This window comes from Hyperolius riggenbachi, chromosome 9 (genome assembly GCF_040937935.1).
Source record: "Hyperolius riggenbachi isolate aHypRig1 chromosome 9, aHypRig1.pri, whole genome shotgun sequence".
NCBI classification, from domain to species: Eukaryota; Metazoa; Chordata; class Amphibia; order Anura; family Hyperoliidae; genus Hyperolius; species Hyperolius riggenbachi.
The window spans coordinates 113,463,610-113,489,744 of NC_090654.1; the positions used below are offsets into that span (position 1 = coordinate 113,463,610).

At 42.6% G+C, this 26,135-nt stretch overlaps 1 protein-coding gene across 1 annotated transcript in view; it reads right to left on the bottom strand.

Moving 5' to 3' along the window:
• Positions 1-24,799, bottom strand: part of CHP1 (calcineurin like EF-hand protein 1) — a 46,106-nt gene extending 21,307 nt beyond the window's left edge. Inside the window, exons 1-2 of the mRNA XM_068251664.1 lie at positions 24,601-24,799; positions 9,790-9,862 (exon numbers count right to left, since the gene is read on the bottom strand). Coding sequence (XP_068107765.1) covers positions 9,790-9,862; positions 24,601-24,667 — 140 coding nt within the window. The 5' untranslated portion in view covers positions 24,668-24,799. The remainder of the gene's footprint in view (positions 1-9,789; positions 9,863-24,600) is intronic.
• Between the last annotated feature and the right edge of the window lie 1,336 nt (positions 24,800-26,135).

Below are 26,135 nucleotides of genomic sequence, written 5' to 3' on the forward strand. Positions count from 1 at the left end.
GTGTGTGTGTGTGTGTGTGTGGTGTGTGTGGTGTGTGTGGTGTGTGTGGTGTGTGTGGTGTGTGTGGTGTGTGTGGTGTGTATCTGACTATCCTCTTAGGCGGTCGTTATAGGCCACCTTGGTCAAGCCTAAAACTGCACCTTGAACAGTGTGGATTTCTTCTGTACAGAAATCAGGTGCATCTCCAGTGATCAGGTTTAAAGTACAAGGTACATGACGATGACTCAAGTTTGTGAAACCACCGACTCCAGGTGCCCAAAATTGCTCCGACTCGGACTACAGTCCTGACCAACCCTATGAATTCACTGTCAGCTACCTGTATGAAAGAGCACAAAGAGCACTCAGCCATCAAACATAAGGCACCAAACCCATTGAGGGCACTGGCCTGTCCTCATTTGCTACCACGCATGTGCGGGTAGAATGCCCTTGAAGTGATGTGGAGGGAAATACAGAGCAGGTGATAAAAACTAAATCACCATAATTTTTTGTTCTAAAACACATACCTATAAGGTTAAACATTCACTTAATTTACTGCAGTCAAGACAATAACATGCTTTAAATTGAAAGAATACACTAATTAAACTCTAAAAATGAAGTCATGATCTATAATTGGGTTTTGAACAAAGCCATTAAAATGTTCACTGCTCGAACGTAATTACTTTAGGCAAGCAATAATGAACAGACACCATCCAGTGCCGACCAGTTTAAGTGAGGTTTTTATAATGAGGCATTCTCATCCTACACTTTAGAAACACTGTAAAGCCCAGCAGTTTTATATGGCAAATGTATCACTGGATTCACAGTTCATTTAGAAAAACAGTATTTGCTAAAGATCATTTTTTGGGGGGTTATGAGCAGAATTTACATAGTTAATATTTAATTATCGGGTTTCTCCTAAAATAAGACCTCCCTCGAAAAATCAGCCCAAGCTAAATGGGGCGCTATATTAGTGTATGGGGAAGTGTGCAATCTCTTACCACACCTCCCTTGTGGCTCCACCCCTCCCCCCATTCACGTATAATGGCTCCGGTAACATAACTGGACAACAATGTGACCCATCTCCGCACCGAAACGTAACCACGGTCCCCTCTGTCATAATCAATGTGCGCCGGGAATGCATCAGCTCGCGCACACTGATTATGACAGAGGTGAGTGCAGTCACGGAGCCTGTGCGGAGACTGGGTCAAAGCGCTGATCAGCTTAAAAATAGTATACAGTAGGCATTATAGGCGAATGCATGGGGAGACAGCTACATACAGCGGTTGGCGGTGTCCGTTGAATTTGTGATTATCGCACGCCGTTACTACCGTGCACGGTGTGCTCGACATCTTGCAGCATATCTGATCGATACAGGTCACATCATCAATTTGGCAACACCGGTTTTTCATCCAACTCGATAACTATTTGGCAAATCGGTAGATGTATGGGCATCTTGAGTACTGTACTGTCTATTGTAAATGGTGGGTGAAAACTGATGCATTTTTTCCATGTTGGTGAATTTAAACAGGCAAATATGGAGAAGAAAGAAAAGAAAAAGGAAAAAACAAAAAAAAAACAAAAACAAACAAAAAAAAAAAACACACCAAACATGCACAAAGGACATTTAAATAAGAGGAAAGGGAGGTAGAAACAGGCTGTCACTGGCTTGATAAACCACAACATGCTTCCCTCGCTGTGTTTTGACAGAAAGTTTACCTGCAAGGCACATCACCAACAATTCTACGTGAATGATCACGTACACACAGCCTTCAGGAGGAAGAGAACTAGACTGAAGCCGGTTCAAATATTGCGTATGATGGAATGTATGCAACAACCAACATATTTAGATCAGACAGATGATTGTTCTAGCATTGCCAAAAAACACAGAGAACAGTTCAGCCTGTTTCAAGCTTTGATTTAATGCGGATGCGAGAATCAAAGCTTACAATAAACTCTGAAATATTCCCCACGATCAGGGCCTCAGGGTAACTACGCCCCACAGACTGCTGATGCTTATGCAACAATGTCCTTGGCTGAAGTTACACAGAAAGTCACAGTACTGCAGGATGTGGTACTACTTAATGAGGAAACGACCAGCACTCACCACTAGTTCCAATGCTATAAAGATGCCCAAAACATTTTTCCCTGCTAAAACAGAAGGTATTTATACTCATCTTTACATGAATCAGAAGTAATGCCCAGACCGCATTACATCAGGGAGGGAATATGTAAATACTTTGTCCCTGAAAAACCAGTATGTGTACCAGGAGTATATCCAAAACCAGGGGCGGACTGACAACTCATGGGGCCCCCGGGCAATACATTATGGGGCCCCGTAGCAGTGTCGCCCACATTTCATGTTATTTTTTACAGAGTAAGATCTTATCATTTACTGCCGACATATTTTATACTGATAAAAAAACACCCCTGCGCTGCGCCGAAAATGGGTGTGGTCAGGCAACAGAATGTGGGCGTGGTCATGGGTGGGGCAAAATATACATGACCTTGGCAGTGGTGTAAAAGGTCTGTCGGGGAAGTTTGAGCTCTGCCTTAGTGTTTCCCCCCCAAAATACATGTAATCTGACCAAATTTCACCAAAAATCTATGCCATTTGGCAAAGGTTCCTCCAAAATACAGGTAAAATGGCAGTCGTTCCCCCAAAATAGACGTAATCTGGCAGCAGCAGTTTCCATAACATACACATAATTTGGCAGCGGTTGCCCAAAATATGCATAATCTGGCAGTGGTTCCCCAAAATACATGTAATCTTGCAGCAGTGGTTCCTCCAAAATACACAGAATCTGGAAGCAGCGGTTCCCCCAACATACACAATCTGGCAGCTGTTCCCCAAAATACACTTAATTTAGCAGCAGCGGTTCCCCAAAAATAGTTAATATGGCAGCAGGTACCCCAAAATAGGTGCCCCCAGTAAAGGTAACAGGTCAAAGGTATCCCCAGTGGAAGTAACCAGGAGTATTGGTGTTCCTAGTACAGGTAGCCAGGTCTACATGTGTCCCCAGTACAGATAGCCAGGTCTACAGGTGTCCCCAGTATAGATAGCCAGGTCTACAGGTGTCCCCAGTATAGATAGCCAGGTCTATAGGTATTTCCAGTATATGTAGCAATATGAATAGGGGTCCCCAGTATAGCCAGATGTATAGGTGTCCCCAGTATATGTAGCCAGGTGTATAGGTGTCCCCAGTATATGTAGCCAGGTGTATAGGTGTCCCCAGTATATGTAGCCAGGTGTATAGGTGTCCCCAGTATATGTAGCCAGGTCTATAGGTATTTCCAGTATATGTAGCAATATGAATAGGGGTCCCCAGTATAGCCAGATGTATAGGTGTCCCCAGTATATGTAGCCAGGTGTATAGGTGTCCCCAGTATATGTAGCCAGGTGTATAAGTGTCCCCAGTATATGTAGCCAGGTCTATAGGTGTCCCCAGTATATGTAGCCAGGTCTATAGGTATTCCCAGTATTGGTCTTAGGTGTCAGTGAAAGGGGGCGGTCTTAGGTGTCAGGTGCAGTGAAAGGGGGCGGTATGTACAGCGGCGGAGAAGGGGGGGGGGGTCTTCCCCCCCCCCCCCCTCCCTCACCTTGGGGCACCCCTTCCTGGCTCTCCCCTTCGGTAACTTGGCGGCTAACAGCGGGCGGAGACTTACCACCGTTCCTGCCTCCAGCCGCAAGGGACGCTCTGCGCGCGGCTAGTCTGGTCTACTGAAGACCAGACTAGCCGTGCTCAGAGCAGGGAAGGGGAGGGGGGGGGGGACACGACCCCCCTCTCTCCACTGCTGTACATACCGCCCCCTTTCACTGCGCTCCTCCCCTCCTGCTCAGGGTGCTCTGGCGCCCCCCCCCCCCCCCCTGAACACGGGCCCTGAGTGTTTACTCAGAGTGGACTGAGAAGATTTATCCTTTTCCTTATCTTTGTCAGCTTTTGGAAGTTTAGGCTGAAATATCTAGATAAGAAAAAAAAAAACTATCAGTCCCCTCAGTGTAACTTAAACAGCATAATCCGCAGAAACAGCGCAAACAATGTCTCACCAGAGAGGGTTCAGAGCCAGTCCCTGCAGATTGCAGTGAGGAAAGGCCTGCGGCATCCTCCATGATCTACCAAACAGCATTGAGTCATGGACAAACAACAGATCTTTTAAATCTTACCCTCCTCCTCAACTGCCAGCAGCTGCCTCTGTCCCAGCAGCCAATCGCCGTAATGATCACCGCCGCAGGCCTGCAATCAGGCCTGATCATGTGACCAGTCATGTGGAACGCCTGCACATGACGTCATCGCGCTTCCGCCGGAACTTCCGGTTCGCGCTCTGCCGTCCATAAAACATCCGCACTCCAAGGAGAAGCCTCCACCACGCTGGGCGCATAGCACACTGAGTCCCCTGCTCAGCCCGTCCTTGCCTGCCCCACACGCTTGCACCTGCCACCTGACATGGGAGCACCGAGGCCCCTCCATCAGCTCTGTCCGGGACAGGAAAAACAACTGAGGATCATTGTAAGTGGCTTGTATTTATACATGTACTGCTGTCCATTATGCAAATTTGTTTGTTTAATAGCTTCCTGTCCAGAATTGGGAGGGGAGACAAGTCTCAGAGGAGGGGTGCTGTCCCAGTGACGTTCTGGGAAATGAACTATATCTTGTTTTTTTCGCCACCAATTAGGCTTTCTTTAGGTGGGACATTATGCCAAGAATTTTTGTTATTCTAAGGGCTGGTGCACACCGAGCGGCTTTTTCCGCGTTTTCAGATCCGCTTGCGGCTGCGGATCTGCTTGGTCAATGTATCTCAATGGGGTGGTGCACACCAGAGCGGCAGGCGTTTTGCAGAAACGAAAAATGCCTGGGTGAGGCATTTTTTGGATTGCGGATGCGTTTCTGCCTCAATGTTAAGTATAGGAAAAACGCAAACCGCTCTGAAAAACGGCACTTCAGAGCGGTTTTGCAGGCGTTTTTGTTACAGAAGCTGTTCAGTAACAGCTTTACTGTAACAATATATGAAATCTACTATACTGAAAACCGCAGCAGCAATCCGCAAAACGCCTCATAAAAATAAAAAAAAGCGTTTAAAAATCTGCTAGCATTTTGCGGATCTGCTAGCGGGTTTTGGTGTGCACCAGCCCTAAATGTGTTTTAATGGGAAAATAGGAAAAAAAATGTGGGAAAAAATTATTTTTCAGCCATTAGTTTTTAAATAATGCAGGCTACTGTAATTAAAACCCATGAAATGTATTTGCCCATTTGTCCCGGTTATAAAACCATTTAAATTATGTCCCTATCACAATGTTTGGCGGCAATTTTATTTGGAAATAAAAAGGTGCATTTTTTCAGTTTTGCATCCATCCCTAATTACAAGCCCGGAGTTTATAAAGTAACAGTGTTATACCCTCTTGACATAAATATTTAAAAAGTTCAGTCCCTAAGGTAACTATTTATGTTTTTTTTTTTTTTACTGTATTTTTTTTTTTGTAATTACAAAAAAAAATAATAATAAAAAATTGGGGAGTGTGGGAGGTAATGAGTTAATTTATTGTGTAAAACTAATGTGTTTGTATATGTAAAATGCTTTAGGGTGTAGTTTTACTATTTGGCCACAAGATGGCCACAGTGTGTTTGTTTGCATGCGACCTGTAAGCGTCCAGGACGCTTACAGGAAGCAGTACGAGGCTGGGCAAATCACAATGATCGCGCGGTTTCTCAAAGGAGCAGCAGATCATTGCGGGGGCTTAGATCAACGAACGGGAATGAATTTTCCCGTTCATTGATCTCCGGGCGAGCGGGCGGCGGCGTGCACAAGCGGCGGGAGCGCGCGCACGAGCGGCGGGAGCGCGGACAGCGGCGGTACGGATTTCTCCGTCCCTGTTTTTTTAGGAAGGGGAAAAAGGGACGGAGAAATTTGTACCGCGTGGGGTTAAGTGGTTAAGTTCTAGTGATAATTGTTTAGTAATAAACAAAAATGTACAGCAACTATCATACGGTCTTCATGTATTAATATAATTCTTTAATAAAAACTAGAGTTACAAAAAAAAAAAAATGTACAGCAACTTACAGGACACACAGAAGTGAACCCTGACCTTCTGAGCTTAGAGTCTTAAAAAGTTATCCCAAGCCGAAGCTCCGGTTAAAAATAAAATACTAACCTGAAGAGAGGGAAGCCTCAGGATCCTATTAAGGCTTCCCTCGGTGGTCCAATGTCCAACGTCACTGAGCGCGGCTCTCTACATCGGAGCCGCGCTCCTTCTCTGGTACAACATCAGAGTACCGAGAGAAGCCTCAATAGGATCCTGATGCTTTCCTCTCTTCAGGTAAGTATCTAATTTTGTATCTCTTTGGCTGCAGTAGTGGCTAAATCACACACCTGAAACAAGCATGCAGCTAATCCAGTCTGACTTCAGTCAGAGCACCTGATCTGCATGCTTGTTGAGGGGCTGTGGCTAAAAGTATTAGAGACACAGGATCAGCAGGAGAGTCAGGCAACTGGTATTTTAAAAGGAAAAATCCATATCCTTCTCAGTTTAGTTTCCCTTTAAAAGGGAACCAGAGATGAACGTTTCACACAAAATAAACATATCAGTCGATAGCTTGTGTAGAATAAATGCTCTACTCGATAATTTTGCCGCTCTAGTGTGCCTTTTTTTTTTAACAGCTACCTGTAGGAAGTGCCTCTCATAGGAATGAAACTGCATAAATAATAATGATGACTGCAAAGTCAGTGCCCACAGATCACACAGCAGTCACACTTGTCTATTGTTTCAGAGCTTCTTTCTGGCAGAAGCAGCCCCTTCCATGTCAGAGCTCTCAGTATGCAAAGCAGGAAAGCTGAGTCAGGAGGGGGCGGGCTTGAAAAGACTTCACAAAAGAATGACTCAGCTATAATGATTCCAGGTGAAACCTAGACTGAATGCTCAGTCAGGGATTCTTATCACAGCTGATACAAGGCAGATTGAGCAGAGAAGAATGAACCTAAAAGCAGGGTAGGTGTTTACTGTCATGTTCCCACTGAAAAATGTAATAAAATACATGAGGGTGCTTGGTCTCTGGTTCTCTTTAAGGAAGGTAACACCAGGGTGTTGTGTTATTGCATCCTATACAGGAGCACAGCCTAGCCAGAGTCAGAAAATAAAATGGTCTAGGATAGATTATGTGATTGTCTGAAAAAAGTGCGTTTTAAAAGGGTGTGTTTGAAGGTTGCAAAGTTTTTAGAGAGACTGACGTGTTTTAGAAGTGAATTCCAGGGGAGGGGAACATTCTATATATGTGAACGGGAGGAGGTGATTTTAGGGGAGAGTAAAAAAAAATAAAAATAAAAAAAAGAAGTCATCTGCAGAGCGGGGACATGACATATACCGTGTGCTGCAAATGGTAGGCTGGCAAGCATTTACAGTGAACTAATCATCTATAGAGTAGCCCACATACGCTGCTGAGTACTGTCTACAAATACAGGGACTATTTGTTCGTTTAGAGCTCACAAGCATTGGCTGAAAATGCTGTAAAGAACACCATTTAGCAACATTACCATGATATGTGACACTAACATACGGCTCGTTTGAAACAATTCTTCCTAGGGAAAGAATTTTCTCAGCAAACCAAAGATCTTTCTTGTACTAGATGTTTGAGTGGGCACAACTGAAGTGAGAAGTCTATGCAGGCTGCCATATTTATTGCCTTTTAAACAATACCAGTTGCCTGGCAGTCCTGCTGATCTATTCGGCTGCAGTGGTGTCTGAATAACAGAAACAACCATGTGGCTAATCTTTAAAAATTGACAATAATGTCAGAAGCAGCTGATCTGCATATGCTTGTTCATGGTTTATTGCTAAAAGTATTACAGGCAACTGGTATTGTTTAAAAGGAAATAAAGATGGCAGCCTCTATATCCCCTTGTTACAATTGTCCTTTAATGTACACATCTGTGATGCATAAATCACTCTTTAATGGCAATTGGCCTGAGAGGGATATGGAGGCTGCCATATTTATTTCCTTCTAAACAATGCACATTATCTGGCCGTCCTGCTGGTCCTTTGCCTCTAATACTTTAAGGCTACTTGCACACCAAGACGTTGCGTTAGGTGCTACGTTAAGGTCGCATAACGTGCACCTAACGCAACATATGGTGGTGCGGGAGAGGACGGTAGAGTGAGCCGCGTTAGGCGGCTCTATCCGTATAAGGTCTCCTAGAGTGGCGCTGATTGGCCGGCGGGATCACGTGATGCGGAGCGAGACACTCGCCAGCCAATTAGCGGCCGCCAGAGCAGTGAATATTAAGTAGCCATGTGCGCGGCTACTGTAGCTGCATCTCCCCGCCTCCTCTCCGTCCCCCCTCCCCCCCCACTGAGCATGTGCAAACAGTCTAACGCGGCTATAGCCACTCTAACGCCGTAGCATGCTGCACTTTCGGCAGAACGTGCAGCGTTACATGTAACGCAACTTGGGCTGTGTGAACAGCTCACTTGTGTTACATTGCTGTGCGTTGGGGGAGCGTTACAGGCGCACTAACGTGCGCCTGTAACGTCTTAGTGTGTAAGCAGCCTAAGGCTTATTTTCCATGAGCACATGACAGGCAGTGAATACACCACCTGTCACCAGCTTCTGTCCATAGGCAGGGCACTTGCTGGCGCTCTGCACGGGCAGCAGACAAGCCCCCCTTCCCCAGTTGCTGTGCTCAGAAATGATACGAGACGGTTTATTGCTGCACGGTAACACTGACATGTGTCAGCAATTGACAATGAGCAGCTCAGATATCCGCAGAAAAGAGGCTTTAGTCTTACACCCTATGACAGGCATGTAGATCAGAGGTTTGACTTAAAGTGTACCCAAGATTTTAATTTTATACATAGCTGGGGCTTCCTCCAGCACCTTAAAGTGGACCCGAATTAAAAATACAAGATTTCAGAAATAGAATCTATTTTCTAAATTATACTAATAAATAGCAGCCTTTTTTCAGCTGCATGATGACAAATATAAAATATTTTACATTTATTGGAGGAACCCCTCCCTTCCTTTCAAATTGCCGGGACAAAATCCGGCAAACTGGTGGGATAGGTGGTGTCCGGCAATGGAGGAATTGCTAATGGCTGCCCCCTGTATAACTCTAGTTCTGAAAAGAGAAGGGCAAACAGCATGCACTGAAATGCTTATAGGTTTGAAGGAGTGTTTATGTATCTTTGTATGTGTTAGAGTGATGCAACTAAATATCTTTAATTTAAAAAAATGTTTAGTTTGGGTCCGCTTTAAGCACCACTGAGCCCCTTGCTATCCTCCCGGGTGCCTCCATTCTTCTGCTAGTGGTCCCGGTAACTTGGCTCAGTCATGCCAGTCGGTCTCTTCTGCACATGTGCAGAAGAGCCAGATTGGCGTGGCTAAGCCAGTTACCTGGAACTCTAGCAGAATGGAGGCACCCAGGAGCACGGCGAGGGGCTCAGCGATGCTTATGGGGCTGGAGGAAGCCCCGGGTAAGTAAAAAATTAAAACCCTTTTCCTTTTGTCGTCTCAGGTTTTCTTAAAATCTAACTGCATTTGCAGCATGCTTGTTTCAGATGCGTGATTCAGACACTACTGACGCATTTAAGATCAGCAGGATGCCAGGCAACTGGCATTGTTTAGAAGGAAATAAATGTGGCAGCCTATATATACCTCTCAGGTTACGCTGCATAAATTTGCAGAATCCTGCATCAACTATTTGCATCTTGTCGATCATCCATCCCCATTTGTCATACATGTACAGAAAGCAGGTCAATTACGATTTGGCATCTAAGCGGGTAAAGTATACGGTTTGGAACAAAGCTTCAAGCCAGCTGGCACCTACCTTAAGGTTCCATTCTCCCCCTTATCAAGACTGGTGAACCGGCTGTACAGACGTGTTATTTGGCTGTGAGAGACTGAACAGAAAGAGGGGTGCAAGAAATTAGAAGATTTGCATGAAACTATACATAGAACATACAAAATTCATAGCCAAAAAACCCAAAACATTATCAACACTCAGGCTTTATAAGCCTGGGGGTGTTGCACATAGCAACCAATGCATAGCTGGCATTCCTTTAGACTGAAGAGTTAAAAACAAGCAAACAAAACATAATTTGGCTGCAATAGACAACACTTGCATTTTAACAAAATTAGAGAGCCGTGAAAACAAACTGGAAACAAATGGCATGGCAGGTCTCTTGAATAAAGCCAACTTGCCAATAGGCCGCATTTCTACTTATACCACATTTATTACGTGTGTACTTATGTGTTAAAATGCACGAGTCAGGTGAAGCAGCGAAATGCAATTTATTAAAAACCACCAGCTGCCTTATGAAAAAAGAAACAAGCTGTAGAAACACCCCCGCCCCCAAATTAAAAATACATTAAACAGGGCAAATGGAGGTACGGTTTATAGTTAATTTTATCAAATCAACAAACATTGATTCAAGAAAAGATACAGAACATTTATATTGTGCTTTTCTCCTGGTCAGAATCAAAGTGCTTCTGGCTGTATCCACTTAAAGCGCACCCCATGGGCAACCAGGATCATTAGTGAGGCTTGACCAAAGACACCTTACTGTTTTTATGTATTGGCTTGAGCCGGGATTCCTGCTCAAACCCACATCAAAGGCAACAGCCTTACCAGTATACTATGCAGCTGACCCTTCAGGTAATACCTAATGATCAATTGTACATATGGTAGTTTATTGAAAGCTTTCTTGAGGCAGGATACAGAACTGGATCAGAATTAGCATTAACAGCTCCTTAGTTTTACTTCACTCTGCTATGAAATTGGTTTCTGAATGTTACTTTTAAGACTCCCATATTGCTATATTGAAGTATGCAGGAGCTTTGTTCCCGAGGACACAGAGGTAAAATACGACATGTACCTCTAAAAGTGACATGTTTATACTATGTAACCACAGTAATGTACATATAGTTATCTAACAGCCAGGTTATTATCAGAAGTGCAATGTCATTTATTATCAGCAATTCTTTCTTGACAGACACCTCCAACCTGAGAGGTTTGTTTACATAAATCTACACATAGGGCCTTATCTAATTCACTATCTCTCCTATTGCTGGGAATACACCAAGAGTTTTTTTGGGGGGCAGATTTCGATCGTTTTTGTAATCAATTTTATAGAATAGAAGTGAATGGAAATCAATCAGAAAAACGATCAGACAGTAAATCTGCTGAAAAATCTCATTGCGTATTCTCAGCATAATTATATTTTCACATCTATAAGTAAAATGCCATTTAAGCCACCAGTAAGCGAGAAAATCCCCACAATAATTTGGACAGTACTTTATTACCTACTTTTTGGTACTTTTTCAATTGCAGGGTGCAGAAAAGTTGTTTTAAAACAGAGAATGAAACATTTTGTCCTAGGAGAAAACGTGAGAGAAAAAGGGAATTGGATTGGGCCCAGTTTGCTATTTAGCCCTGCCCCACCCCAGATTCTGAGCTATTGGTATGTGCATTTGGAACAATAAGGCCCCTTTTCCACACTTCAGTCTGTAGCGGTGCGATTGTTCTGCAATCGCACAAGTCTTAAAAGGTTACACCATTACTGATGCAGAACAATGAGCATATGCCTCAGTTAAGTGGTAAACCCGCACGTCATACTGTAAATATACTGCATGCACTGCTGTGTCGTGACCCACCGCACACAATGTGACAGTTCCATAGGGATGCAATGCTTTTGTGCGACAGCGTAGCAAGACAAGACAGTTAACATATTGCGCCTTTGTCCTGGTGGACTCAAAGCGCTTGAGTTGCAGCCACTAGGGGAATACTCTATAAGCAGTAGCAGTGTAAGGCCTCTTTCACAGTGCGACGTTAAAGTCGTACGTTAGAAAATGTTCCAACGCAGACTAACGCACAGCAATGCAAAGTCTGTGCGACATTCACAGTGCACACGTTGCGTTGTGTGCAACGTGTAGCAATATTTAGAAAGTGCTGCATGCTGTGCGTTTAGCAATACATTTGCTGCGTTACTTGTGTTGCACATGCTCAGTAAGTTTATTTTTAATGTAACACATGCGCCGTTTTCGTTCCATCAGTATGCAATGAAAACGGCGCACCAAGAGACACATAGCACAAAATAACGTCCAATTTTATAACCTACATGCGCTGCGTTAGGGGCACGTTGTGCGACCTTAACGTCGCATCAAACGCAACATCTTAATGTGAGAGCCCTAAAGGTCCGTACACAACCAATTTTTATCTGCAGATGACTGGCCAATTTTACCACTTTCATGTACTATGTGAGCATACCTACACAGTCTGCTCATAGTATTCAAAGTCTGTTGGCTCTCTAGTACATGGCAGTGGTAAAAGTTGCCAGTCATCTGCATATTAAAATTGAATGCAGTGAACTATGCAGGATATCCACTTTTATGGTAATTTTCCTGGTTTCAGCACCAGAAACACTTCCTTAATCTATATCTTGTAATGTAATCATATCCTTCCAGTGATGCTTAGCCTAGGCTGTTTAGCTACAGTGGAGGAAATAATTATTTGACCCCTCACTGATTTTGTAAGTTTGTCCAATGACAAAGAAATGAAAAGTCTCAGAACAGTATAATTTCAATGGTAGGTTTATTTTAACAGTGGCAGATAGCACATCAAAAGGAAAATCGAAAAAATAACCTTAAATAAAAGATAGCAACTGATTTGCATTTCATTGAGTGAAATAAGTTTTTGAACCCCTACTAACCATTAAGCGTTCTGGCTCCCACAGAGTGGTTAGACACTTCTACTCAATTAGTCACCCTCATTAAGGACACCTGTCTTAACTAGTCACCTGTATAAAAGACACCTGTCCACAGAATCAATTAATCAAGCAGACTCCAAACTCTCCAACATGGGAAAGACCAAAGAGCTGTCCAAGGATGGCAGAGACAAAATTGTAGACCTGCACAAGGCTGGAATGGGCTACAAAACCATTAGCAAGAAGCTGGGAGAGAAGGTGACAACTGTTGGTGCGATTGTTCGAAAATGGAAGGAGCACAAAATGACCACCAATCGACCTCGCTCTGGGGCTCCACGCAAGATCTCACCTCGTGGGGTGTCAATCGTTCTGAGAAAGGTGAAAAAGCATCCTAGAACTACACGGGAGGAGTTAGTGAATGACCTCAAATTAGCAGGGACCACAGTCACCAAGAAAACCATTGGAAACACATTACACCGCAATGGATTAAAATCCTGTAGGGCTCGCAAGGTCCCCCTGCTCAAGAAGGCACATGTGCAGGCCCGTCTGAAGTTTGCCAATGAACACCTGAATGATTCTGTGAGTAACTGGGAGAAGGTGCTGTGGTCTGATGAGACCAAAATAGAGCTCTTTGGCATTAACTCAACTCACTGTGTTTGGAGGAAGAAAAATGCTGCCTATGACCCCCAAAACACCGTCCCCACCTTCAAGCATGGGGGTGGAAACATTTTGCTTTGGGGGTGTTTTTCTGCTAAGGGCACAGGACAACTTAATCGCATTAACAGGAAAATGGACGGAGCCATGTATCGTGAAATCCTGAACGACAACCTCCTTCCCTCTGCCAGGAAACTGAAAATGGGTCGTGGATGGGTGTTCCAGCACGACAATGACCCAAAACATACAGAAAAGGCAACAAAGGAGTGGCTCAAGAAGCAGCACATTAAGGTCATGGAGTGGCCTAGTCAGTCTCCGGACCTTAATCCAATAGAAAACCTATGGAGGGAGCTCAAGCTCAGAGTTGCACAGAGACAGCCTCGAAACCTTAGGGATTTAGAGATGATCTGCAAAGAGGAGTGGACCAACATTCCTCCTAAAATGTGTGCAAACTTGGTCATCAATTACAAGAAACGTTTGACCTCTGTGCTTGCAAACAAGGGTTTTTCCACTAAGTATTAAAGAGACACTGAAGCGAAAAAAAAATATGATATAATGAATTGGTTGTGTACTATGAATAATTTCTAGAAGATTAGCAGCAAAGAAAATATTCTCATACTTTTAATTTTCAGGTATATAGTGTTTTTTCTAACATCGCATTATTCTATAATATGTGCAGATTACACAACACTCAGCATTCAAAATGAGTCTTTCAGAGCAGTCTGTGAACTAATGACCTCTCCTCTAGCAGAGAAAAAGTAAACAGTTCACTTACAGTTGAGATAATAAAAGTCAGATAACAGCCCTCTCCACGACTAACTTAGTCGGAGAGCTTAATGGCTTGTTTGCATAGCGATAACAACTGGAGTTTCTCAACTCTTCCTGTACTGGAAACAATTAGACTGATGTATCTGATCTTAATGTTTTATTTCTTAGCTGTACTACACATACAAATCATAATATCATAATTTTTTTTTCGCTTCAGTGTCTCTTTAAGTCTTTTATTGTTAGAGGGCTCAAAAACTTATTTCACTCAAAATGCAAATCAGTTGCTATCTTTTATTTAAGGTTATTTTTTCAATTTTCCTTTTGATGTGCTATCTGCCACTGTTAAAATAAACCTACCATTGAAATGATACTGTTCTGAGACTTCATTTCTTTGTCATTCGTAAAACTTACAAAATCAGTGAGGGGTCAAATAATTATTTCCTCCACTGTATATGGAATTCTACACCCATAGCTTTCTGGGAGACCATGTATATTTTGTACTGGCTTTGGAACTCTCATGAACAAACATTCCTCAGAGCTCACCTGACAGGAGTAAAGATGTCACCACCTGTGATACATTTCAGAGTGTAAATTAGCGTGAGGAAAGATTTTAAAAACAAGCAAAACTAAGTAAACAATTCATAAATATTAAAAAAAATACATTTTATTCATTACTAAATGACCCGGCGTTGCTCAGGTATGCATTTGGTTGTTGTCTCCGGCTACTTTTTCTAACCTTGACACACAGTCACTCAATGACCAAGTTTGAAAGTTTAGGCTCCTAGGCATCTATAAATGTGAGAATGGGGGCAAATTAAATGTTCTCATTGAAATCAAACAAACGTTTCTGAATGGCTACCTGTGGCTCCTCCACCTTTTCTGAATTGAACTCCAGACACCCAATGACCGACTGTACCAGGTTTCAGCCTCTGTCATTAACAGTGTAAGAATGGCAGAAATTTAAATATTCCCCTAGAAAATAAATAGGTGAATTTAGATTGGCTGTTGTAGGCCCATTTACTTACCTGAATATTAATCCCAGTTGCCCAGTTTGAGAACCCTGCCATTAAGAGTCTTATGCTGGGTACAAGTTGCGATTTCCTGCTCGATCCGTGGGATCGATTATTTCCGACATGTTAGATCAGGTTTCGATCGATACAGCCATTGATTTTGCATGTTAAGTATGCAAAATCGATGGCCGTATCGATCGAAACCCGACCAAACATAATCGATCGATCCCGCATATCGAGCGTGAAATCGCAACGTGTGTACCCAGCTTAAGGGCTGGTTCACTGACTTCTGCCCAGCTTCCAGCAGCATCTTGTTCGGGCTTTCGGCAGCTACCCATCGTGCTCTGCGTTATTCGTCCCCCAGGGGGGACACGAAGACGCAGCGGTAATCGACCCTGGACGCCGCATGTAGCATCCAGGGTGACCTGAAGCGACAGGGAAAATCGGGATCAGAATGCCACGTTTGGGCAAACACTGGTAAAAAGCCAGATACAAACACTCATTCACTAGAATACTACGCATTCAGTAGTATTTAACAAAGGATCCCGGACACTGGTGGTAAACGCCCGCCAAGCGTCCATGTAAACCAGCCCTAAGAATACACACATCCAATTCTAATCTGCAGATGACTGGCCAATTTTACCACTGCCATGCAGCATGAGGGCCAACACATTTTGAATACTACGAACAGCCTGTGAAGGTATGCTCTCATACTACACTAAAGTTGTAAAATTGGCCAGTGATCAGCAGATACAAATTGGATGTGTGCACGGACCTTTTAAAATAAATATCTGAAATTTGATTGGCTCCACCACTTTCCCTGGATTTTTAACCTCGGTCATCGAGGGACCAAATATGCCAAGTTTGGGGACTCTGGCTTTATTACAGTGAAAAATGGCAGCCTTCTAAATTTTTGCATTGATGTGAATAGGCGAAATCTCATTGGCTGTGGTTCCACAAAGGTGTGCAAGGGGGGCAGAAGACCCCCAGAAAATATCTTCCCAGGATGTAAGTGATCTGTATACCAAGTTTTGTTGAAATCGGTCAAGGTGTTTCCAAGTGATGGCGGCACATACATCCAATTTTATATACCGTATATAGATTCTTCAAGACACTGCAAGTAGAGATGGGGTTAGGGAGGGCAAGATTTTTTTCACTTGGAAATGGACTTCCAAAAAACAAACAAAAAAAAAAAAACAACTTTTAGGCCACAAGAAAAAACAAAAAAAACAATTCCTTCTCAGATCTGCTTCAATTTATTTATGCAGAAGGGGTAAAAGTAAAAACCTGCAGGTCTGTGGTAAACAACGTTAAAAAAAAAAAAAAAAAGGTGTCTCAATTCATTTGGCCTGGCTGCCGTCCAGCTCTTACTATTAGAAATCTAAATCTACAGTTAATGACACATGAAGCATTCAGTACAAAACAAAAAACTATGTGCATACCAGAGGCAAGCCGCTAATCTCACTGGCACACAATCAAAGCCATTACACTGCAAAATTACCAAGAAAGACAGGCTAAATACTGAATGTTCATTCTAGAAGCGACATACGAGAACCGTACCATCATTACATTATTTTCAGACCTAAACAGATTACTGTTCTAATCATTGCATTTAATCAGCACACTGTGTACACCCCTGATGAAAGCATATTTGTGGAAAACAAATTTAAAAACAAAAATTGTGCTTTTCATTATCTTACTAACATTATAAATGTGAAAGTTTGGATGTTTGTTTGTTAATCACGCAACAATGGCTAAACGGATTCGAATGAAATTTGGCACACACAAAGTACCTGGAACAACATATAGGATACTTTTTATCCCGATAACCAAAAAGTGGGCGGAAACAAATACAAATTTCACTGGGGAAAATTAAACTGCAGCCATTCCTACACTGTTAATGGCAGGGTTCCCAAACTTTGCAAAGTTGGTAACTGGGATTAATATTCAGAAAAGTGGGTGGGGCCTACAAAAGCCAATCAAAACTTGCCTATTGATTTTCAAGAGGAATATTTAATGGCTGTCATTCTTGCACTGTTAATGGCACAAGCCTCAAACCTGGTACAGTTGGCCATTGGGTGACTGTGGTTCAAATTTAGAAAAGGGGGTGGAACCACAAACAGCCAATCAGATTTGTTTCATTTCAATGCAAAATTATTGATGCCAAAGACTGCAAAGCTCACAAACTAGGTCATTGAGTAATTGTGTTAGGGTTAGAAAAAAGTGGGCGGAGGCAACACCAGCCAAATATATACCCGAGCAATGCCAGACCATCAGCTAGTTAACATTCGCTTACCTATAGCAGTAAATATTACATAGTTATTTGGGTTGAAAAAAAGACATACGTCCATCGAGTTCAACCAGAGAACAAAGTACAACACACCAGCCTGCTCCCTCACTTATCCCTGTTAATCCAGAGGAAGGCGAAAAACCCTTACAAGGCATGGTCCAATTAGCCCCAAAAGGGAAAAAAAAAAATCCTTCCCGACTCCAGATGGCAATCAGATAAAATCCCTGGTTCTACATTATTGGGCATTACCTAGTAATTGTAGCCATGGATGTCTCAAATGCAAGGAAAGCATCTAATCCCCCTGTAAATGCAGGTATAGGATTTGCCATAACTACTTCCTGTGGCAATGCATTCCACATCTTAATCACTCTTACTGTAAAGAACCCTTTCCAAAATAAATGGCTAAAACATTTTTCCTCCATGGCAGATCATGTCCTCTAGTCCTTTGATAAGGCCTATGGAGAAAAAGCTCATCCGCCAAGCTTTTACAGTGGCTTGCAAAAGTATTCGGCCCCCTTGAAGTTTTCCACATTTTGTCATATTACTGCCACAAACAGGAATCAAATTTTATTGGAATTCCACGTGAAGGACCAGTACAAAGTGATGTACACGTGATAAGTGGAACGAAAATCATACATCATTCCAAATATTTTTTACAAATAACTGCAAAGTGGGGTGTGTGTAATTATTCAGCCCCCGAGTCAATACTTTGTAGAACCACCTTTTGCTGCAATTACAGCTGCCAGTCTTTTAGGGTATGTCTCTACCAGCTTTGCACATCTAGAGACTGAAATCCTTGCCCATTCTTCTTTGCAAAACAGCCCCAGCTCAGTCAGATTAGATGGACAGCGTTTGTGAACAGCAGTTTTTAGATCTTGCCACAGATTCTCGATTGGGTTTAGATCTGGACTTTGACTGGGCCAGTCTAACACATGGATATGTTTTGTTTTAAACCATTCAATTGTTGCCCTGGCTTTATGTTTAGGGTCGTTGTCCTGCTGGAAGGTGAACCTCCGCCCCAGTCTCAAGTCTTTTGCAGACTCCAAGAGGTTTCCTTCCAAGATTGCCCTGTATTTGGCTCCATCCATCTTCCCATCAACTCTGACCAGCTTCCCTGTCCCTGCTGAAGAGATGCACCCCCCGAGCATGATTCTGCCACCACCATATGTGGCAGTGGGGATGGTGTGTTCAGAGTGATGTGCAATGTTAGTTTTCCGCCACACATAGCGTTTTGCATTTTGGCCAAAAAGTTCCATTTTGGACTCATCTGACCAGAGCACCTTCTTCCACATGTTTGCTGTGTCCCCCACATGGCTTGTGGCAAACTGCAAACGGGACTTCTTATGCTTTCTGTTAACAATGCCTTTCTTCTTGCCACTCTTCCATAAAGGCCAACTTTGTGCAGTGCACGACTAATAGTTGTCCTATGGACAGATTCCTCCACCTGAGCTGTAGATCTCTGCAGCTCGCCCAGAGTCATCATGGGCCCCTTGACTGCATTTATGATCAGCGCTCTCCTTGTTCGGCCTGTGAGTTTAGGTGGATGGCCTTGTCTTGGTAGGTTTACAGTTGTGCCATACTCCTTCCATTTCTGAATGATCGCTTGAACAGTGCTCCGTGAGATGTTCAAGGCTTTGGAAATCTTTTTGTAGCCTAATCCTGCTTTAAATTTCTCAATAACTTTATCCCTGACCTGTGTGGTGTGTTCTTTGGACTTCATGGTGTTGTTGCTCCCAATATTCTCTTAGACAACCTCTGATGCCGTCACAGAACAGCGATATTTGTACTGACATTAGATTACACACAGGTGCACGCTATTTAGTCATTAGCACTCATCAGGCAATGTCTATGGGCAACTGTCTGCACTCAGACCAAAGGGGGCTGAATAATTACGCACACCCGACTTGGCAGTTATTGATTTGTAAAAAATGTTTGGAATCATGTATGATTTTCGTTCCACTTCTCACGTGTACACCACTTTGTATTGGTCTTTCACGTCGAATTCCAATAGGATTGATTCATGTTTGTGGCAGTAATGTGACAAAATGTGGAAAACTTGAAGGGGGCTGAATACTTTTGCAAGCATATACATATACACTTTTTTTCCGCCATGCCCTAAGCAGAGGTTTGAAGATATTTGGCGTATTGACTATTAATATATAATTGTGAAGTAACCCCTATAAGTCCTGAGTACATTAGCAGACTCTTCTGCATTCGATTTAAGCAATATGGGACCAGCACAAAACTGGGTAGTATACGCATGGCACAACTGAATCTATTGGAAATACATAGGAGGAGAGTACTGAGAGCATTAAAAGACAGCAATTTATCCTCCTCAACAATATCCTGAATTTATTGTGCATGTGTAAGCATCTTAACAACTGCCCCTAGTTGTCGGTCTCAAAATTAAAGGAACATTAGCAAAAAGGGGGAAATAAAATACATTGCAAAGTGAGAAGTTAAGAAATGATTGATATTCGCTATGTAATTTGTTCATGTTGTTTGATCCACAATGAGCCTGCACATCATCATCTTTACTACTGGCAGACAAGAATAAAAAAAAAAAAAAGACAGCACCAACTGTTATAACCACACCCCCTAACAATGCAATAGGAGAAATATAGATAGAGATACTGGTTGCTTGGCAGTTGGACACAGCTGTAATTTTCCACAATGCAACAAGGTTTACAAACAACACTGCCAGGACCTGACATTCACTGTGGGAGGGGTTTCACCACAATATCAGTCATACAGACCTTTCTGATGATCTATCTGAGAAATGATTTGGGAAAAGGGGTTTTAGCTACTGATTAATGTGACGTTCAATCCTTGGTTACAGTTTACTTTAAATCAAGATGTCACATGACTAAGCTTGATAGTTCACTGGAGTGGTCTGTCAAGTTTCCGTTTATGTTCTTCAAGAGCTTGGTAATCCAGGGAAAGTCCCCCTCCCTTTTCATTGTCCTCCCTAAAAGCCCTAGGGGATAAAGGTTTAGTGTCCACATCGCAAGAGGGAGTGTAAAGACAGAAGCGACCGCATTGCACTGCAATCCAAAAGCATTGAGATGTTCAGTGTGGCCGATGCGGTCTGAAGGAGTGCGGTATCCTAATGTACTGCATGCAGTGCATGTACCGCATAACACCTACATTAAGAGTACAGTGAAACATTTCATCAACTATATGCGATGCAACACACAGATGTGTGGTGCTGCTATCTGGATTCATTGCATTCCTACTTTCACAGAAACCTGACTCGTGGTAGAGGTTCAAGAATAGTTATGTTAACTGAGGGATGGACAGATATACACATTCACATTATACTTTTTCCCCACTGCTGGATTTAAGCGTCAGGTGCCTGTAGGCACAAAAATCCTACTGAATTATACATATTGTCCATTCGTCTGGTGTGAGGCGAATGTGATTTACATGACATAGGCGTGAAATCACATTCGCCCCACATCACGGCCAGAGTTACATTTACAAATGTAGCAACCTCAAAGCGGCTGGATGGCTAGAGCTACTGGAGCTTATGGGGTTGCCGCAAATAGAGTTAGGACAAGGAGGGAACCATCCACTTTTGCAACACCGGTTCCTTTAGGCATATGCCAAGTTTTGAATCCAGTCCAGTGCTCACTATAAGAGCTTGTCTTCACTGATACCGGAATGTGTCTCTGAGACAGTCTGAATCCCTCTAGCTGGGCCATGCATGGCTATGGGGATTTGCATGTACAATGCAAAAAGCTGCAAACGACCTTGCATTTTTTTCCCTCACATTTGAATCTGGAGCAGCCTATTAATTTTAACAGGCTGCTATTCCCTGTGCAGGAGATCGCTTTGAACCTAGCACAAACGAGCTTTGAGGGTTCTTTTACTATTGCATAAATTAGTTGCATTGCAACGTAGAAGCAATGATACAGGTACGAACACAATAACACACTACATGCAGTGCGTAAATAGTACGATATGCACGTTTACCTCGAAAGAGAGGCACTTTCATTGTACCGTACGCCTCACAACGTTACTGTGGGGTGCAACCTCTCGGGAATTTTACAGTGCGATTGAAAAACGATTGCAACATAGTATTAAAAGTATAAAACGGGCCTCAGAGGTCCCTTCATTATGTCCACCAAGTGAAGATGTGTTATGCAATCAATTTTCCAATTTTATTCTGTTATTTCTTATCTACTTCCATTCATGTCTATGAGAAATCGATCAGAAAAATGAACGAAAATAAGATCGGACATGTTGGAAATTATCTATTGAACCATCTAACACAAAAAATTGTATGGTGTGTACCTAGTATTAGGGATGGTTACACTGACTGACAACCAATGTACAGCGCAAGTGAAGGAAAGTATGATCTTACTTCATAACGGTAGTTACACTTACCGTAATATTTATTAGCTGTGAATTTATTCAGGTTTGGAAGATGACAGAAGAATTCTGCACAGGGCATCATGTAACAAAACAGAATAATAATTCTACAGCAGGTTTGTGATATCACTTTTGGTCTTCAGCCTGAAGATACTTGGAAAAACAGGCCCAGAAAGTACACAGCAAGAACTACCAAAAGCTTGCCCCAAAACTATGCTCAAGTGGGAAATGCATCTTTTCCAGTTCAACAATGAAGGTTTACTGGAGCAACTCTGTGTGCCCTGGGGCCAGTGCAAGTTCTCAGAACCTCTCATCCTGGTTTCCAGTAACTGTCTTATTTTTTTATACTGCAAATAGCTCTGTAGTTTACATATTTTGTGATTACATAAGAATTTACGATCTGTGGCCATTTACCACAGACGTTTCTTTCAACAGTAAAAATGCAGCATGGAACTACTAAAAACAGTATGAATGCAGTGCAAAGTTCTGCAAATAAAAATTCTGACTCCACATCTAATGCTATCCTGTGTATAATGCCTGGTACACATCAGGCAATTTCACCCCCCTTTACCTGTAGTGAGTGCTAGGTGTGTAATGCAGTCCAGTGGGGCTCTGCACATCAATGCAGATAAATCATTCAGGTATAAGTTCACTCCCCTTTTGCCTGTAGTGAGTGCTGGGTGTGTAATGCAGTCCAGTGGGGCTCTGCACATCAATGCAGATAAATCATTCAGGTATAAGTTTACCCCCACCCCCTTTTGCCTGTAGTGAGTGCTGGGCGTGTGATGTAGCCCAGTTGTTGGGGTCCGCATATCAATGCAGATAAATCATTCAAGTCCGCCAGGAGAAAAGCGTGATATAAATGTTATTTGTCTTGTCTGGTATAAGTTTTGTTTGAAAGCGCTGCCATGTTTCCCACTATAAAAATTCTGACTCTACCACATCTAACGCTATCCTGTGTATAATGCCTGGTACACATCACGTAATTTCAAGTCAGACAGAAGGGTCGAATCGAATATTTCCAACGGGTCCGATCTGATTTCCAATCGTTTTTCTGATCGATTTTCTATATAAGTGATTGAAAAAACGACGGAAATCAGATTGGACCTGTCGGAAATAATCGTTGTGACCCACGTGATGGGAAATTGCATGGTGTGTTCCGGGCGTAAGACCAAAGAAATCTGAGAACTTGTGAAGACACGAAAACAAAACACGAAATTTAATCTTACTCTGTCTTATCACATCAGTAGAGGCATTATAGAATCAGGAAGGAGGGGGAGGTGGGGATAGACAAACTGGCAACAGGACAAGGATTGTGGGATCACGTCTACTACATCAATCTTATGTTTTTTCCTCATTGCGCAAATGCATTAAAAAATGATAGCCCATGTTACTGAAGAGGCATGTTCACATTTAATGCATTTGCACATTACAACCCCCCCCCCCCCCCCCTTCAACTTACAGCATGCAGTCTTCCATACACTGTGGCCTCAATTCACTTAGTTTTATCAAACGTTTGATAATTTACCTCATGAGTAAAATCTATTTTTGAATTCACTAACTTGTTATAGATTTATTGATCATTTTATCGATAAACCATTCGATAAATCTTGAGCACCTTAGTGAATTCAAAATTAGATTTTACTCATGAAGTAAATTATCAAACAGTTGATAAAGCTTAGTGAATTGAGGACTATGAGCATTATTATGTTAATGTACGGTTTAATTTACTGCAGATGTACGCATTTTAAGGCATGTTGTGTGTATTAAGGTGCGTACACACGCACTACGGCCGCCAACAACGGGTCCGTCAGACCCTCCTGCTGGGTGGACTTTTAGCCGACAGTAGCGCGTGTGTACGCGCTGTCGGCGGACTGATAAGGCTGTTTCTGAACAAACAGACGCACTACTGTACACACGCACTACTGTCGGCTGAACGTCCGCCGAGCGGGAGGGTCTGGCGGACCCGTTGTTGCTACATGTAGGGCTGGATCACTCTGATTTAGTTACTGTAAGCTATAGCACGACAAAGGACTGATAAAGGAATGTTCCATGTTTCCCTATGGGTCAGTTTACATCTACATTTTATAAGCCATAAGGCAAAGATGTAAACTGACCCATAGGTAAACATGGAAAATTCCTTATCAGTTGTCCGTTGCATCACAGCTGACAGAAACCGATTCAGTGTAACCTAGCACTAAAGCTCCATACACATTCTCGATCAACGTGGTTTGCAACAAAAGTGAGCGATCCCAGAGAGTTTTGCCAACGTCAGAGCCCGTTACATTCAACAAGAGCACAATGACAGTCTACCGATCAGATAGTTAGCAGAAGCGCTAAACTACAGAGTTGGAAGTACATAAGTAGCTACATGTGAGTTGTTTGAATGGAGCGATATTTTATTATTAATTGAAGGACTAATATAGATTATAGTCCAAACCGATTTGCCACAACCGATCAGTCTACGTGGACAATAGTCAGTCTTTTATCGTCACTGGTACCTGATTTTTGACTGACCTGTGCTTCATTTCAACAGTGGTCAACCTGGTTGTGTATAAAGCTTTTAACCTGATAGACTCATTTGTGAGGATGTGGCAAAAGATAAGAAACACACCAAAAAAACAATACATACATAAGCTACTTACACAAATACAGAGCTGACATATCAAACACACAAGGTGCAGCTAGTTATTATCATCTTCATAAAGCAGCCACTTTGGGTGAATCACCGTGTGTCATACAGACTTCTTCTCTGCTAGATTATAATCATAATACTACCTGTTATATTGTGTAACTTATAAGCATTTGCAGGGCCACACATCTAAAAACCAGTAGCTTACATCCAGTTTCCTTCTTGATCTCCTCTATCTCCTCGTCCCTCAGTAGAGTAGAAGCTCTGGAACCCATGGTGAACGATACCTCTTCCTGATTTCTGTCCACCAGTCTCTTGCCTGCCTATCAGCGACGGAAAGCCGGACAACCCGTACTAACCCGGGAGGCGTGCCCAGTCAGATGTGCAGGGTGTCACGCCCACCACATTCATTCGCCCTGAGACGCAAACAACACATCCGCCCTTACCATAGCTTCCGCCTATAATGGGCGTTCCCAACCAGCAGTGTTATGCAGTTCTGTGCATATACTTTTTTTACGCAACCTTTTTTTAAACGAAGCTTTATTTACACCGTACAGTTTACTGAGAGAACTGATTCAACTGAATTCCAATCATTTATAACGCGCTGCAACGTATTTCATTAATTCGCTTAAAATTTAAAGAGAACCTGACCTGAAAATAAAAAGTCTAAATTTCCATTCACAGGTCATACTGTAACTTACCTCCATTTTAAAAATGGCCATTACCCCTAACAGCTTCCCGGTCAGCACACTGTTAAACTGCAATATCACCCACTTGAGCCATAGGGTAACATGGACATTACCTTGCACATTCAGTTGTAACTGACAGCTTCTGATATATAAGTGACAGCAACTGGTATATTTCAGTTCTGACAAAATATTGTCAGAACTGGAAGGGATCACTGTAAGAAGAAAATGGTGAGCTTCTGAGAGGAACTGACGGTGAGGTTAGTATGTAAGGTCCCATTCACACGTGCAAAATGCAAAACGCTGGCGATTTTTGCCGGAATTTTGCAGGAGTGATTTTTCTGCGATTTCACGTGGAAAAATCACTGAACACTGCGGCGATTTTGGCACAATCGCGTTTAACGCTTCTATAGCACTAAAACACGATCGCCTGGAAATCGCCTGAAAATGGTGCAGGCGACACGTTTGCGTTTTTGCACATTTTTGGCAATTTGCGGCGATTAGCGCAAATCGCCAAAGTAAGAACGGGCCCATAGGGTTTCATTACGCTAGCGCTTTTAAAAAGCGCAAGCGTTTGAACGTTTTGCTGAAATCGCGGCAAAACGCTCTAGTGTGAATGGGGCCTAATATTCATTTGCAGCTACGTCATATGTTTATTTTAAATAATTTTCCTCACTTCAGGTTCCTTTTAACAAAAGACAAACTCTTGCATACTACAGTATAAAATGTCTAATATGTAAAATAAAAAAATGATAGATTTAAACCCTAGTTTAGGATCATGTTTTTAACTCATTTTGTGCATCATATATTATATCATTTGCATTTAATTAAGATTTGTGTATGGCACATAAAACTTTCTGCATCGTTAATTTGACTCAGGTTTGCAATGATTATTTTTTGTGTCAATGTCATATGCTGCTAGGCTAGATTAAAGGACTTACGAGGCCAAATTATTAAAAAAAAAGTTAAAAAAGTGAAGTACCTGCATCTCTTTAAAAGACACGGAGGACGCCATCCGCGCCCTCCGTGTCATTCCGCCGGGTCCCCTCCGCTCAAT